This window comes from Schistocerca cancellata, chromosome 3, assembly GCF_023864275.1.
Source record: "Schistocerca cancellata isolate TAMUIC-IGC-003103 chromosome 3, iqSchCanc2.1, whole genome shotgun sequence".
Lineage (NCBI taxonomy): Eukaryota > Metazoa > Arthropoda > Insecta > Orthoptera > Acrididae > Schistocerca > Schistocerca cancellata.
Window position 1 is genome coordinate 933,909,242 of NC_064628.1, and position 18,407 is coordinate 933,927,648.

Consider the following 18,407-nt stretch of genomic DNA (forward strand, 5'->3'; position numbering starts at 1 on the left):
AATGCCTCACTATAACTCCGAACATGCTTTACAGTGCTGTTCACAACATTACTCCTCGACTACAGCTATTGTTGATGAATGATGGTGGACATATTGGGCATTTCCTGTAAATAACATCATCTTTGCTTTGTCTTACTTTGTTATGCTAATTACTGCTATTCTGATCAGATGAAGCGCCATCTGTCGGACATTTTTTGAATGTTTGTATTTTTTTGGTTCTAATAAAACCCCATGTCATTCCAATCATGTGTCTCAATTTGTACCTCTCTATCTACATTATTCCGTGATTTATTCAGTTTTCAATTGATCACCCAGTACATTATGATTTGTGCTTTTACCTATATTTGATTCTGCATATTTTTCGTTGTGCTTTTCTTTTTTTTAAAATATTGGTTGTTGGTGTTTCTCATATACGTTATTTGGTACTTTGATGCACAAAATTGTCATATGGTATACCGTATTTACTCGAATCTAGGCCACACTTTTTTCCGGTTTTTGTAATTCAAAAAACTGCCTGCAGCTTAGAATCGAGTGCAAACCAAGCGGAAGTTCTGAAAAATGTTGGTAGGAGCCGCCATAACTAACTTCTGCTGTTGAATATATGCAGCGCTACACAGGCGTGCTTTGTAGGCACAGAGATAAATACTGGCGACAAAACCTCTGCGTCAGTAAATAATTTTTTTTTAAAAAAAAGGTGGAAGACGAGCTTTTTTTCTCCGCCCCGAGTTTCGACCACTGCATTTTCATACATTAACCAACGAAGTAAATACAAATTCCGTATTGTTCATCTTCGTATTTAGCAGAATTTCAATGTACTACGAAAATCCGACTGGCAAGACCGTTGCTAATAGGAACCTGATGAAATGTGAATCACATGCAGTATTCTCTTCACCATAAGAATAGTACAAATATAAACATTTTGCCATGTATTCTTTAGTGTTTGCTGCTATCTCATTTAAATCCTGTCTGCCTAATAAACTACGAAACTAGAATGAGACAACAGAAAACGCGGAAGAATATACGTATCGTGTCATGTTTATATTCGTATTATTCTTATGCCTAATAGTGATACAGTCAGAAACGAAGCACGGCAACTGACTAGATTTTTAAATCTAAGATGACTAATTTCTGTGCAGAATTTGATGTACTAAAGAAGCGGCCGCAAAGATTTTCAAACGGAGAAAAATTTTCGCCTAACTCTCGTTCAGAACATGTTCTATCATACGCAGTCTATTATTTGGTTCTTGTTGATCATTATCAAAGAAAGCAGCAGTGTAAGTAACAACAAATAGCAGTCTCTTGCCATTGTTTCTCTCTTTTTTTTTTTATTTTCTTTTAAAAGCGGCGGTAGCGCACACAAAAGTAAGCCATGCCGCGGGCGGCGACAGGCCATAAACACACACTATCAGAATGCGACAAACAATGCATGACGCAGTACAGTAATGCATTTTCAGCTTAGAGTGACGTAAGCACCTAAACAAAGAAAACGGCACTTATCAGATCAAAGCAAAATAAGCAATCGATTCAAACCAGACGAAGCACGTGAAAAAGGAAGGGTACCCGTATAAATACGGACGGAGCGCCTGACGCATAGCAATGGCTACCTGGTAAAACTTAACTGCTAATCTTACGACTCGAACCAAACTACTGTAGCTGTATCGTCTTTCATTCGACCTAAATTGTGTCTCATATTACAATGGACCAACTTTGTTTCGATTTGGAGGTGCGGCCTAAAACTTTTCTCTCCCCTTGAATTTCGAGTCTCAAATTTCAGGTGCGGCTTAGATTCGGGAATTTTTTTTCCCTTTATTTCGAGTCTCATTTTTCAGGTGCGGCTTAGATTCGAGTAAATACAGTACTGACGTTCTTCTTAATCATTTATATTTTTTGCTCGTGACCATCTGATCAACATGTTTCTGTGTGCTGTAATTTGCTACAGACTCTTTGACATCACCCTTGTGCAACCACTTTTGTCGGGATATGCTTTTTACGTCAATGTCATATCAGTGATGTATATAAATATTGTCATTGTATTTTATTTTAACTGCTTGTTCAGGATACTATTGAATACTTGCATTGCTCTTCTTATTGAATCATGGAAGTGTCAACATATGTATTTATCTTCAAACAACCATTTGTATCAAAATGTGGTATGAAATAAGTAGACAGTGACTGAACATCATCTACAAAATCATTTAAACCATGTTTTATTACAGTATGAACATGAATAATTTTGTTTTTTCTGGAAGAAATTTCCATATTTGACATGAGGTGTAATCATTGTCCATTAGATACTCCTTATGAGCAAAACCTCATCATACAGTCCAGTTCATGCCTCATGAATCCCATTTTCTAGTCTTCTGTTTCTATGCCATGGATAAAACACTTCAGTCTTTATTTCCTGGAATGGAAAGTCATAACTTCCAGGTCAGTCCATGCAGCGCAAATATGGGCCTTGAACATTTTGTCTGGCACTGGAAGTTCCATATTATACTGATTTGCTCATTTGCATACTTATTTCTTATTGGATTTTGCGAGTTGAACTAACCGATTATGAACCTTCTTACTGGTATACGATTTTCTTCAAATATAACTTGTTTTGTGGCCTTACAGTCACTTGCTGCAATCACATTTCCTATGAGTGGATGAACTCACAGTTCTATACACTACGTAGGTCTCACTTAACAGACTGGATGGAATTCTCTCTGCATTTTCTATTATATACTTTAAATTAGGGTTCTATGATTTGATGTGGGATGACTCTTGAATCTGATTTGTCATTCATGGAAACAAATGTACATTTTGTTTGGTATAGTACATTAGATTTTATGTTATCAACTTAAATTTTGCTGTGTCACACTGTATTTTATACACAGAATAACTTTTTTCACTGCATAGTTCACCATACTTCTGAATGGGAAGTTACACTATAATTAGAGTAATTAACAATTATAGGATATATGCATATATGAGTAAAGTAATGGTGATATTGTGCTGATATAAATTTGAAATGAACCGAGGTAGGAGTTGGAATAAAGTAACCTGCAGTGGAGCATGGTAAAATGCAGCACTTTATACTGATGTACAGTTTACTGTATTTGATAAACTCATAGTGGTGAGAGACACAGTAGTTGTAATGACAAAGGGATTTTTTCAAGATGCAATTGAACTTCTTTACTGATGTACATTCACATTTATTTGAGGACACTGACATAGCTATGATCATTCTGACTATTAAATTAGAAAGATGATACATTTTCTTTAATTTATTTGAAATTTAGACATCAAAATTTGTTTGATATAGCATTTATCTAATGTCTGGCATTCCGGTATTCGGTTGGGGGGGGGGGGGGGGGGGGAGGGTAGGGGCCGGTACCACACTAATGTTTTTTTAGAGATAAGACACAATTTTTTTTTTTACGTAATAATATATAATCAACTGAATGTAATAATAAGAAATCTCATAGAACATTCAACAGAGTGCATTAAAAGATCACCAAGAGAATAAAACTGAAATTTAATGCACTTGTATTTCTTTTTGTATTTCATCTTGTATATGAGAAAGTTGCCAACTGAACCTTATATACAAAATATATTTTCACGCACACTAATTGTCAAATTGTTTGTCTGATACACTAGTCATGATATATCCTCATCACTTTAGCCAGGGATTTTGAAGAGCTTTGTTTCTCTGAGATAGTCAAACCTCTTTGGGGGGGAGGGTGTATTGTAATACCACAACCCTTAACGACCTTATATCCTTTTACCAATTTCAGCCCCTCTATCCTGAAGAGGGCATATGTGTAATATCAGTATGCTGCTTTGAATTTTTCTTTTCTGTTTACCTGTATTCAAATACACTGAAGATTTTCTTCTGCAGCAAATTAATAATTTCCATTTCTTTAAGCTACTGTTTTAACATTTTTTACATCAGGCCTCACCAATATGCAGGATGAAGGAAACATGTTGGGTTAAAAGCTGATGCACCATCATAATTTGAACATTGTACAAACTTCAGGCACATGGTAGTACTATAAAATTGCTATTGTAATTATGGAGTAATTAACAATTCAAGTTCCGATATTTCTAGTCTGAAAGACAGCTATTTTTATGTTTTCAAACTAAAAAACAAATTATATCCATAATATAATCTCGATATGATAATTTTTCAGTCAGAATTAAGCATACTAATGTTTTATTTGGTGTCAGTTGATGGAATTGTAATTATGACTATACAGAAATGTAAAGTTTTACTCATACAAAATTTAATTAATTGAATCTCGGCCTTTCATTTAATGAAACTGATCCCTCTGTTCACCTGAAAATGATAGAATGATTATCCTTTAAGTAAGTAAAAAGATATATGCAAATTAATGAAATATATTGTTGTAATGATGAAACATTTAATTTATTGTCTTAATAGAAACAGATTCATTTCTGTCTTTGTAGGAAATTATTCACTTTTATTTCATGTAAATTTCTATTTAATTTGGGAAGACGTATGTAAAAGTTGTAATTGTTAAACCTAATAATTTAATATGTAGCAATGTCAGTAATTGTTTAAAATCATATAAATAGAGGCAATTTGTACACCGCCATATCTCAGTTGGAGTTCAGTTTGACTTCAGTCATGAGACAGTGTTCAGTCAATTTTACATGTGGTTCACCATTGAACATCTAGTGTGCAAAATAAAACTCGTTGTGAACATGAATTCCTGAAGCTTATTTCTACTTTTGCATGATTCATGAGTGGCAATGCAGTAACATCAAGATGAACCTATGGCACCATTAAGAAGCAGCACTCCAGTTTACACAAGATATGTATTACTTATTTAGTGGAGGATATCTGTAGTATGACGCGGTATATTATCTTCTTGTGTTAAGCAGTGATACACATCCCTAAGTTCACCACAGAAAATCATTTTTCACCACGTTATATTACAATTCTTAAGTGAAAGCTTACTGTGGGCTGTAGTTACATGCCTTCAGATTATATAAGGGATAATAAAAATCAGCATACAGTAGCCTTTGAGATGTCATCCAGTTGAAGTCCACATATTCCCGAGATTAGGTACCCTATTATCCTATGTAACTTTCTGTTAAGTTGTCACAACTTTGGAAATTAGTTTGGTTCTAAATGAGCACTCTTCTGTTTCATACACAACAATGAGTAACAGGGCAACAATCAATGTTCACTTCTCTTGACATAATACTGTAACAATAAATCTTAACAGAATTTTCTAAGTCTGATTTTATTTTGCCATTGGATTGCTCTGGCAGTTATCTACCCCATGTGTCTTCTTACTGATTCGGTTTCCACATAAATTTTATGTTAATGAACTTTGTGCACTCACAACATAATGTTAGCACAACACAGCACTTTATCATATTCCCAGTATAAAAACTAATTATTCATTCTTTTACCACCAGGCATGGTGTAGTCCACAATGGGATACAGAATGGATGAAGGGTGATGAAACATAATAACAATTCTAGGTCAAATATAGGTTGTTGTTTTTAAAAATACAATGACCTGGAAGAAAAAAATAAATGACTGCACTAAGCCATAGTCCTCAAAATGACAGAATGATTGTCATGACCTGATTCATGTGTGAATGATATTTACAACTGAGTAATCTGTTATTTCCAAGGATGGTCTCACAAATGATATGAAAATCTACAAAATGAAATGTTATCCTGAATAAACCTGAATGGCAAAGTAGTTCCTTCTGCTTTTATGTGTGTCCATGGGCATAACCTATAATCTTGCCTCCTGAAGCTTAGTACTGCCAGCCATTCTTGAGCACTGCTCCAGTATTTTGGCTCCCCACCATGTCCAGTTAAAGGAAGACATCAAAGCAGTTCTGAAGTATGCTGCTAGATTTGTCAACACTTGAGTGTTATGGAGATGCTCATGAACTCAAACAGGAATCCCTGGAGGAAAGACAACTTTCTTTTCATGAAACATTATTCAGAAAATTTAGACAATTAGCATTTGCAACTGATGGCAAAATGGTTTTCTGCCACCAACATAAATTTCATGTAAGGATCATAAAGACAAAATAAGAGAAATTAGGGCTCATATGGAGGCATATAAACTTTCATTTTTCCCTGACTCTATCTGTGACTGGAACAGGAAAGGGAATAACTAATAATGGTACAAGGTACTCTCCATCATGCACCATCTGATAAATTGTAGAGTTTTGTATAGATGTAGAAGTTAGATATAGTGGGATTTAGTGTAGTATTTTGGCATGAGGAAATGGATTTTTGGTCAGGTGAAAGAAGAAGAGGAATAACTAGGCGAAAAGAAAAGATCCTGTTGGAATCCTTGGTTATCACAAGATATTAAATTAACAGATGAAGGGAGAAAATATAAAAATGAAACAGGCAGACTGAAATACAAACATCTAAACATTAGTGACAAAAAGTGCACAATTACAGAGTTGGAATGGAAAGACGGAAAATGCAAAGCTGTGAAGTCATGCATGACTATAGGAAATGTAGGTGTTACATACAGGAAAATTATAGCAGCCTTTGGAGAACAGAAGCAGCTGTATGAAAACACCTAGTAAGCCAACACTACACAGAAGAGAGAAGGGTGAAAAGTGGAAAGAATGTATAGAAGGAAAGAAACTTTATGATGGTATTACATGAATGGAAGAGGAAGAGGAAACAAATGAAGATGACATGAGAGATACAATACTGTGGAAATTTTACAGAGGACCGAAATTCCCGAGTTAAAATAAGCAAAATCAACCACAAAAAAACTGTTACACCTGGTATTTAGGATGTATGACACAAAGCAAAATACCCTCAGACTTCAGAAGAATCTAATAAGGCCACTATCAAAGCAGGCAGAAGATAGCTGATTGCACTATCCTTCCCACCCCTTCCACCTTAGTATTCAGCTGCCTTCCTACACCTGATTCAAACCCCTTGCCTCATGATGTACATCCTTGCACCACCACTTACCCCAGTCTCATCACAAGTGTCTCCTAATGCATCAATGGTAGGGCTACCTATGAAAGTACTCATGTGATCTAGAAACTAAGCAGCAACCAGTGTGCTGCCCTCTATGTGGGAATGATGACTAACATGTTGAGTGTCCACCAACAAACTGTGGCCAAAGGACACCTGGACTACCCAGTTGCTGAAAATACTGCCGAATATAACATATTTCACTTCAATGACTGCTTCACAGTCTGTGCCATGTAGATCCTTCCTAACACTACTAGCTTTTCTTTGGACTGCACCAAGCAGCCCCACCCTGTCCCCACTATGTCCCTGTATGCTCCACCAAGCAGCACAACACTGTTCCCTACACTACCCTGCTATCCTCCCTTCCCTCCCCTGGCTCAGGACTCCTCCTCATCCCCAACACCAGACTGCTGCTTATATTAGGCACAGTCACAACTCAGTCCAGCCACAGGAGCCAGAGACAGTGCTCATGGGCATTACTTGTGCTTGTGTGAATGTGTTTGTGTTCTATACCACAGAAGAAGGCCTTTTGGCTGAAAGCTCAAATATATAGCAGTTTTGGTGAGTAGCAATTTATGCTTTTCATGATATGGTCATTAACATAGGCTCTAACACACATCTTTTATTTTGCAATACTTCTGTGTGTGTATGTGTGTGTGTGTGTGTGTGTGTGTGTGTGTGTGTGTGTGACATTCAACTGACATTATGGCAGAAGAAAGGTGTCGAATGTTTTCACAATAATAAATCCATAAACAAGAAAAGGTACATATATGCAGATGTCTTAGGGTCATAGGGAATGCCTGGATAAAGAGGACATAAACTATGCTCAGATTCAAGATTCAGCTTCCATAGTACATCTAAAAACATACTGATGAGTTGGAGTTGGAGCTAAACGTGAATGAAACTGGTCGGAACCTCAAATTGATAGCAGTGAGATCTTTGGGGAAGATTTAAGAGTATACTTAAAAGATATGCAAATGGGAAATGCAGGTGATGTATTTGTTGCAGTAGACAAGAAACTCAATTCCACAGAGATAGAAATTGAAGCTACCTGTGAGATTGATTGGGCAAGACTCAGTATGAGGGATGAGCATAAAATGATAATTGGATCCTTCTATTGCTCACCAGACTCATCCCCTGATGTGACCAAGAACTTTAGAGAAAACCTCAGTTCACTTGTACATTAGTTCTCCAAACATACTGTATTCATTGGCAGAGACTTTAATAACCTAACAATTAAATAGGCAAATTATAGTTTTGTTAGTGGTGGGTGTGTTAAGAAATCCTGTGAAACAGTACTAAATGCCTTCTCTGAAAAATACCTAGAACAGATAGATAGTAACATCCCTCAAGATGGAAACATACTGGATCTAACAACAAAAAATAGACCTGACCTCTTTGAGGATGTCCGCATTGAAACTGGTATTAGTGACCATGGCACATTTGTGGCAACAATGACTACCAAAGGACAAGTAAACCAAGCAGAAAGATATAAATGTTCAGTAAACTAGATAAAAAATCAGTAGTCATATCTCACTGAGCAACTTGAAACTTTCAGCATAAGGCAGGAGCATATAGAGGGACTATGTTTCAGTTTAAAAGAATAGTTGACCATGTACTGGACAGATATGTACACAGAAGAACAATTCATAATGGGAAAGAACATCCGCAGTCCACAGTTCACCGTAAAGAAATTTCTGAAAAAACAGAGATTACTGCATAATAAGTGTAAAACGAAGTGTAGGGCTATAAATAGAGATATGCTGAATGAAACCTGTTTGGCTATCAAGAGGGCACTGCATGATACATTCAATGACTACTATAGCAGAATACTGTCAAATGATCTTTCATAGAAACCATAGAAATTCTGGTCATATGTAAAATCTGTTAGTGGCACCAAAGTTAGTGTCCAGTCCCTAGCGAATGAGGTAGAAACCGAAATTGAGGGTAGCAAAGCAAAAGATGAAATGCTGAACTTCATTTTCAAATGCTCCTTAACAAGCCCAGGAGGATTGCCCCAGTTTAATCCTCGTACCACTGAAAAGATGAGTGAAATAAGTATTAGTGTCAGTTGTGTTAGGAACAGCTGAAATTTTTAAAACTGAATGAAACATCAGGGCCCAATGGAATCCCTGTCAGATTCTGTACTGCATTTGCAGCTGAGTTAGCCTCTCTTCTAACTGTAATCTGTCATAGATCCCTTGAACAAAAAACTGTGCCCAGTTCTTGGAAAAAAAAAAAGCACGTCAAACCCATCTACAAGAAGGGCAGCAGAAGTCATCCACAAAACTACTGTCCAATATCCTTGACGTCAATTTGTTGTAGAATCTTTAGAACATATTCTGAGTGCAAATGTAATGAGGTTTTGGTGAGTGTGTGTGTGTGTGTGTGTGGGGGGGGGGGGGGGGGGGCAGGGTAGAGGGGGTAAAAAAATTGAATTGAAAGAGACTAAAAAGGATATAATGGAGAGCAATATGCATGTCAATAATAAATCACAATAACATGGAAAAGATAAATACCATAGTTGACAAAGAATGATAATGCATAACTTACTTAGAAACAGGAGAAAAGAAATCTCTGAAATAAAAACTATGGGCAAACAAGCAACCATAAACTGGATGGTAGAAGACTAGAATGTGTTCGGGACCTATCTATCATATCTTGAGCTAATGAGGCAATGGTGCAAGTGTAAGAAATTTCAAATGACCTGAAGGATGAAACAAGTATCCATGTTTCTACAGATTTTTAAAACAGTACACTCAATATTGGGGTATTCAGGGTATTGACAGTGAGGATTCTGTCTGCAGACAGTCCTTGTGACTTTAGTCTGATGTGGGTATTTTAATAAAAACAGTGGATAAAATTTCTGGGACAGTTGGTACATCACATTAAGCTCTCATAGGTTTACGCACTTTTAAGAACAGTAGGACTTGATTATATGGTACTGGCATGGTACCTGGGACAGCAGCCATATGTATTATCCATGAAATAAGATGGCATAACTAAGGGTTTTCAAAGCACTTAAATAACATAGTCCACAATTTCACTGGGCTGTACATGCTCAGTCTGCAGAATGAGGGAAAGATTTGAGGCAGTGTTAATATAATTTGTGACATTGCTTCATTAAATTATATCCCAGTCAGAGAAGCAGGCTATTAAAATTGTAATATATGGTGAATTGTGTGATAAGAGAATACTTATAATGGAGATGTACTAATCTGCCAGCACTGAGTTACAATGCAGTTTCAGGATGCAAAAGAATGAGAGAAACTGCATCACAACTAATCCATTTGTCGTGAAACTCATTGCAGGAAGGGAGAAAACATTTAGTGTGTAAGATGTGAAAACTATTGTGATGAAGTCATTCCTGTTTGTCATGCAGTCAAAATATTAACTCAAAGAAAACTGATGTGGAATTGAAAGACAGAGCATGTTGTTTACCAGAGATTTAAGAATGATAGGCTATTTCCATTGCTGTTAAATAGAACAAGAAGAAGAAGGAAGGAAAGAAAATGGAATACAGAGCTCAGAAGAGAACAAAGAAAATGAAGTTCTTAAAGGTAGTGGATAGAGGCAGTGTACATTTTACGTCTAACTTTTGTGAAATTCATATCACTTTCTGTAACTCTTTTGCTTGTATCACTTAATGAAGGGACTCCTGGACCAAACTACTCCTTTTTCTGCTAGTCGAGTCATGAGCTTCAAATATCCTGTGAACATGACCTATAAATCAGTAGATTTGAGCGCAGTTGAGTACTTTTATGAAGGCTAATACTTGTAGAATGTTGTAGTAAGTCACAGATATTACTTGTTACTAATGTTTCTAGTTTCCATATAACTGATAAATTAATATTTCACATTACCTTATCACTATTCGAAGCCTCTCTTGATACTGTCGGAGTTCAGCTAAGACATAGTTCATCATCATGTGGTACTGCTCTGCCAAAGAAAAGTCAGGAGGACGTTTCATGTTTCGGTAGATTTTCTCTTGCCTGGAACGTAAAAATGAACAATTGAGAAGAATGTAGCAGCAATGTACCATACATTACATATATACCAAGGTGACAAAAGTCATGGGATAGTGATATGCACATGCACAGATGGCAGCAGTATCATGTACACAAGGTATATAAAAGAGCTGTACATTGGCGAAGCTGTCATTTATTTTCAGGTGATTAATGTGAAAAGGCTTAAAACATGATTATAGTCACATCAAAGGAATTAACTGACTTTGAATGTGCAATGACAGTTGGAGCTAGATGCCTGGGCTATCTCGAAAGTCATTAGGGAATTCTACACTCTGCCACCCACAGCGTCAAGAGTGTGCCGGGAATACCACACTTCAGGCATTACCACTCTCCATGGAGAATACAGTGGCCAACGTCCTTAACTTAATGACAAAGAGCAGTGGCGTTTGTGTAGAGCTGTCAGGAATAACACACAAGCAAAACTGTGTGAAATAACTGCAGAAATAAATGTGAGACATGGAACAAATGTATTTGTTAGGACGTGTAGCAAAATTTGGTGCTAATGGGTAATGGCAGTAGACAACTAACATGAGTGCCTTTGTTAACACCACAACATCACATGCAGCATCTCTCCTGTGCTTGTGACCACACTGGCTGGACTGTAGATGCCTGGAAAACCATGGTCTGGTCATAGAAGTCCAAATTTCAATTAGTGAAAGGTGACAGTAGGGTTTGAGTGTGGTGCAGACCCCATGAAACCATAGACCAAAGTTGTCAACAAGATACTGTGCAAGCTGGTGGTGGCTCCATAATCTTATGGGCCGTATTTACATGGAACGGACTGGATGCTCTGGATGTTCGCCTGCTTAAGACACCATTTGCAGCCATTCATGGAGGTCATGTTCATATACAAGGTTGCAATTTTTATGGGTGACAATGTGCCATGTCACTGGGCCTCAGCAGTTTGCAACTGGTTGGAAGAACATTCTGGTCAACGAGAGTGAATAGTTGGCCACCCAGATTACCTGACATGAATTCCATCACACATGCATGGGACATAATTGAGAAGTCAGTTTGTGCACAAAACCCTGCACGGGAACACTTTTGCAATTATGGATGGCTATAGAGGCATCATGGTGAGTATTTGTGCCAGGAACTTCCTACAACTTGTTGAATCCATGCCATGATGAGTTCTGTACTATGCCAGGAGAAAGGAGATGTGACGAGATATTAGGAGATATCTCATGACTTTCATCACCTCAGTGTAAACATCTGCATTTGTGTAATCATAACACCAGAAATATACATTAATACCAGAGCAGGTATAAGTCTTGAGGCATCTATGAATCTTATAATAATAAGGTACTCATCACAAATCTAAGAAAAAAGAACTTCTCTCGTCTATATTTCATTTTCCTGGCATTAATTAATCTTATTTATTGTTTTCAAAACATTTCTATTAATTGTGTTAAACATTTTCTTGATGGTGTCCTCAAGGCAACATAAATAAAGTGCAATTATTAACATGAAAGGTAAACATTTTACACCAGGGAAGAGAAGGAACCTGTTTTAAAGTGACTTTGATGGAATGTCTTACTAATAAGTGTATTTATAACGTTAAAGATTTCCTCTCAGAAGAATAGATTATCCTCATTTGCACTGTATTATGTATAAGTAATTGAAATGTAGTATGTTTTGCAACTGATCCTAGAGAGTTATGACATGAATTGTAACCTGTGTCCACAATGCAAAACAAATTTTGTATTTGTCTATGGATAATGCGTAAATAAATCATACTGAAGTTAAGAATATAAGAGTTTTCTTAGCTGTGTGTGTCTGCCTATGAGTGGAATTTTCTCAAGGATCTTTCAAGCCAGTGACTCTTCATCCATTCAGAATAAATATATCTATGCAGTGCTCCAAAATACCAGTGTCTGAACCCAGAAAATGACTGCTATTATGATATTATGCATACAACAAAAAAAAGTGTCATAGTATGAAAAACTTTTCAGACATAATGGGAGTGATGTAATACCTGGTACTGAAAGATGAATGTAACTATCAGTGATGGAAGTGAGACCCTAGGGGCAAATCATAGTGCTTACTAAAAATTGGATTAATTGTATAAAAAAGGAAATTCATTTGAGAAAATTAATTAATTATGAGACACAACTGCTCTTTAGAATTTACTTACAGGAGCTGAAATATGTAGTATTACTGACAGACAGGTGTATAAAAATAAAAGTGACAATTATCTTAGCTTTTGGAACTGCTAGTTGTTTCCTGGGACAAGGGAGAGATAGGCTGGAGAAAGTTAAAAAGGAAGAGCAGGTTAATTAGAACCCAGAGTCCTGGAGTCTGACAACACATTATTTATTGATTGGCTTTGTAAAGGCCTTTGACAGGTGCATAAGACACATATGTGTGTTTTTTAATGAGCGAGGATATAATACCGACATATCTCATTAATGCGATAAAATCTATGTATAAAGACAATTAAAAAGTATAAGAACAAACAAAACCAGTAACATTACTGCTAAATTATTTCAAGGAGTTAGACAAGAATGACCTCTATCACAAAGACTACTCCATATAACGTATTTACTCGAATCTAAGCCGCACCTGAAAAATGAGACTCAAAATAAAGGAAAAAAATATTTCCCGAATCTAAGCCGCACCTGAAATTTGAGACTCGAAATTCAAGGGGAGAGAAAAGTTTTAGGCCGCACCTCCAAATCGAAACAAAGTTGGTCCATTGTAATACGAGACACAATTTAGGTCGAATGAAAGACGATACAGCTACAGTAGTTTGGTTCGAGTCGTAAGCTTAGCAGTTAAGCTTTACCAGGTAGCCATTGCTATGCGTCAGGCGCTCCGTCCGTATTTATACGGGTACCCTTCCTTTTTCACGTGCTTCGCCTGGTTTGAGTCGATTGGTTATTTTGCTTTGATCTGATAAGTGCCGTTTTCTTTGTTATAGGTGTTTACGTCACTCTTAAGCTGAAAATGCATTACTGCACTGTGTCATGCATTGTTTGTCGCATTCTGATAGTGCGTGTTTACGGCCTGTCGCGGCTCGCGGCATGACTTGCTTTTGTGCGCGCTACCGCCGCTTTTTTTTTTAAAAAAAAAAAAAAAAAAAGGAAAGAGGAATCGTCTCATTAGCGAAACAATGGCAAGAGACTGCAGTTTGTTGTTACTTACACTGCTGCTTTCTTTGATAATTATCAACAAGAACCAAATAATAGATTGCGTATGATAGAACATGTTCTGAACGAGAGTTAGGCGCAAATTTTTCTCCGTTTGAAAATCTTTGCGGCCACTTCTTTAGTACATCAGATTCTGCACAGAAATTAGTCATCTTACATTTAAAATCTAGTCAGTTGCCGTGCTTCATTTCTGACTATATCACTATTAGGCATAAGAATAATACGAATATAAATGTGACACGATACGTATATTCTTCCGCGTTTGCTGTTTCACTCTAGTTTCGTAGTTTATTAGGCAGACAGGATTTAAATGAGAGCAGCAAACACGAAAGAATACATGGCAAAATGTTTATTTTCGTATTATTCTGATGGTGAAGAGAATACTGCCTGTGATTCACATTTCATCAGGTTCCTATTAGCAACCATCTCTTCTCATGGGTAGGAAAAAACTCGGAACGTAGAGTTGGCCATATTGACAAACATCCCTAACAGTCTTGCCAGTCGGATTTTCGTAGTACATTGAAATTCTACTACATTCGAAGATGAACAATACGGAATTTGTATTTACTTCGTTGGACAATGTATGAAAATGCAGTGGTCGAAACTCGGGGCGGAGGAAAAAAAAAAGTTTTGGCGCCAGTATTTATCTTTGTGCCCACAAACCATGCTTGTGTAGCGCTACATATATTCGACGGCAGAAGTTAGTTGTGGCGGCACCTACCAACATTTTTCAGAACTTCCGCTTGCTTTGCACTCGATTCTAAGCCGCAGGCGGTTTTTTGGATTACAAAAACCAGAAAAAAAGTGCGGCTTAGATTCGAGTAAATACGGTATAAATAGACTGAGTCTGTACAGATACATCCACGAACAGTGTATCCTGCCATGGTAGGGTGGCTTGCATTCCCTAACAATATAGACAGCAATACTGCAGCTGCAACCACATAGTATAAGTATCTGTTAAGAGGCCAAACTAACATAAGGCAGCAAGCTGCTCAGTAGTTGCAGGTGCAAAAGACTGAATGATTTTCTGACCTGGACTTTAGCTAAAATGGTGTTGATATGTTGGTTCTGTGAGAGGCTGAAAGCAAAAGGAACTGCAGTTATTATATTTTCCTGAGGACATGGAGCTCTATTGTATGATTTAATGATGACGGCAGCCACTTGGGTATAATATTTGAGATGTGAAACAGTGACCCATTTGGATCTCTGGGTGGGTTTTCTCAGGAGGATGTTTCTATTGGAAAAATCAAATTTGATATTCTGCAGGCTGGAGAGTGGAATGTTAGTTCCCTTAATCATGTAGGTATGTTAAAGATTGTAAATGGAGAAACAGATTCACAATCCAGCAGGAAATACTGAAGTTGGTGTCAGACGGACCAAGACTTCTGGCCAGGGTAGCATAGTGTTACCAACACAAAATCAAATATGCCTCATGCAGGAGGAGGTCTAATATTCAATAAAGTGAGCTACAATGGACAGCATAGTGAAGGCATTAGCATTGAACATACACACAAAGCCAACATCCACCACAGTAGTACATGTTTATATGCCTAGTAGCTCCACAGGTGATGAACAGATTAAAAGAATGTTTGATGAGATAATGAAATTATTCAGGCGATTAAGGGAAAATGTCAATGGGGACCACAGTTTGACAGTAGAGAATGGAAGAGAAAGAAAAATAGTACAAAAGCTTGAACCAGAAAGGGGGAGGGGGAAGGAGGAGGAAGCTCTTTAGTAGAATTTTGCACAGAGCACAATTTAATCATCATTAAAATTTGGTTTAAGAATCATGAAAATTTATGGACTACATGTAAGAGACCTGGAGACAAAAGAAGGTTTCAGACGGATTATATAATGGTAAGGTAGAGATTTCAACCCCAAATTTTAAACTGTAAACGTTTCCACCAGGGAAATGTAAAGCCTGGCCATAATTTATGGGTTATAAACTGTTGATTAAGGATGAATAATTAGGCAATGACTGGCTGAAACAGGGCAAATGAATACAAGATAAGATGGATGGGTAGCTTTGAGAAGAATAACAGTCAAGGCAACAGAAGAACAATTAAGTCAAAAAGACATGGCTCAGTTAAAATTCTTGAATACCTCATAAGATACTAAATTCACTGATAAAATAAGAAAATTTAAAAATATAGCAAGTGATGCAGGTAGGAGAGAATACAACCATGTAAAAAACGAGATTGAAAGGAGGTGCAAAATGGCAAAGGAAGAATGGCTAGATAAAAATATGAAGCTGTAGTCGGGAGAAGGAAGAAATGTATAAAGTGGATTAAACCTGAAGACAACTTCATGGAAAAGGGAGAGGAAGTGGATGAATATGAGGTGAGAGATATGAAACTGTAAGAAGATCACTGACAGACCTAAGCAAAAGCAAGACACATGGAGTAGATGAACTTTCCCTAATAATTGTAGAGATTCTTTGGATAACATACAATCAGAGATTAGATTAGATACACCTTTTGTTCCTTAGACTCACAGTGAGGTGTCCCTCAAGAATGCAGAATATATAAAACAAGAATACATAATACATATAGGAGGTGCTTCCAAAGATACTAACAGAAGTAGTCCTGTTAGGTGTGTTATAAGTACACAAAAATTGAAACACATTTACATTTAAGAGGTAATAACAAACTTGTCACAAATATATATAAATTTATATAAACTGAATAAAATAGAAAGAAAGATTCCACATGGGAAAAATATATTAAAAACAAAGATTCCATGGCTTACCAAACAGGAAAGCGCTGGTAGATAGACACAATAAAAAAACACACAAACACACAGACAAAATTTCAAGCTTTCACAACCAATGGTTGCTTCGTCAGGAAAAAGGGAAGGAGTGGGAGAGACGAAAGAATGTGGGTTTTAAGGGAGAGGGTAAGGAGTCATTCCAATCCCGGGAGCAGAAAGACTTACCTTAGGGGGAAAAAAGGAGATATATACACTCGCGCACACACACACACACACACACACACACACACACACACACACAACAGCACAATTTTGATGATGCCATATTTCTTAAACTATATGCTGTACAATAATATAATTTGCAGGTGGTATATTTGGATACTGTTTGCAATATGTGTTGTGCATAGAGTTAGTAGTAAAGACGTAACAAATTAAAACATCATGCTTGATGTGGCAGGTTTTCAAACATCTCAGTGTTTATGATATTGTATCTACTGAACTGTGTGTGATACAATGATATAATTTTCCTTGTACATTCATTGCACACACACACACACACACACACACACACACACACACACAAGCAGACATATTTAAAGGCAAAGAGTTTGGGAACTAAAACTCAGGAAGAAGAAGTAAAAATTTGATGTTTGCCAATGACACTGTAATTCTTTTAGAGGCAGCAGTGGACTAGGAAGAGCACCTGAATGGAATGCATAGAGTATTGAAATGAGGTTATAAGATGAATCTCAACAAGAGTAAACCAAGAATGATAGGGTGTAGTTGAATTAAATCACGCACAACTGAAAGAATTAGTTTAGCAAATTTGACGTTAAAAGTATTAAAAGCAGATTAATTATGCTACATGGGCAGCAAAATAACTGATGACCATGAAAGTAAGTAGAATGCAAAACGCAGACTGAGAATAGCAAGAAAAACATTTCTGAAAAAGAGAATTTGTGAACATCCAACATAAATTTAAGAGTTAGGAAATATTTTCTTAGGGTATTTGTACAGAGTGTAGTCTTTAATGGAAGTGAGTCATAGGCAGCAATCAGTTCAGACAAGATGAGAATAAAAGCTTTCGAAATGTGGTGTTACAGAAAAATGTCAAAAATTATGCGGGTATCTTGACCAACAAATGAAGATGTAGTGAACTGAATTGGTGAAAAATGAAGTTTGTGGCACAACTAGACTAAAAGAAGGAATCAGATGAAAGGACACATCCAGGGAGATATCACGGAATCATCAGTTTGATAATGGAAGGAAGTGTGGGCGATAAAAATTGCAGAAGAAGACCAAGTCTTGTATAAACTAAGAAGGTTCAGATGTATGTAGGTTGCAGTAGCTAACCAGAGATGAAGAGGTTTACACAGGATAATCTGTCATGGAGAACTGAATCAAATCAGTCTTCAGACTGAAGACCAAAACAACAACAATATCATCATTTGCTTTGTTGTTTGTAAAATTGGTGTGTATGCAACACTTATGTACTTAAAAAATATAAAGGCAGTTTTGTCAAACAGATGGATACTTCATT

At 36.8% G+C, this 18,407-nt stretch overlaps 1 protein-coding gene across 1 annotated transcript in view; it reads right to left on the minus strand.

Moving 5' to 3' along the window:
• LOC126174745 (atrial natriuretic peptide receptor 1-like) overlaps positions 1-18,407 on the minus strand; it is a 381,570-nt gene that overhangs the window by 141,282 nt on the left and 221,881 nt on the right. Inside the window, exon 6 of the mRNA XM_049921065.1 lies at positions 10,845-10,973. Within this exon, the coding sequence (XP_049777022.1) occupies positions 10,845-10,973 (129 nt within the window). The remainder of the gene's footprint in view (positions 1-10,844; positions 10,974-18,407) is intronic.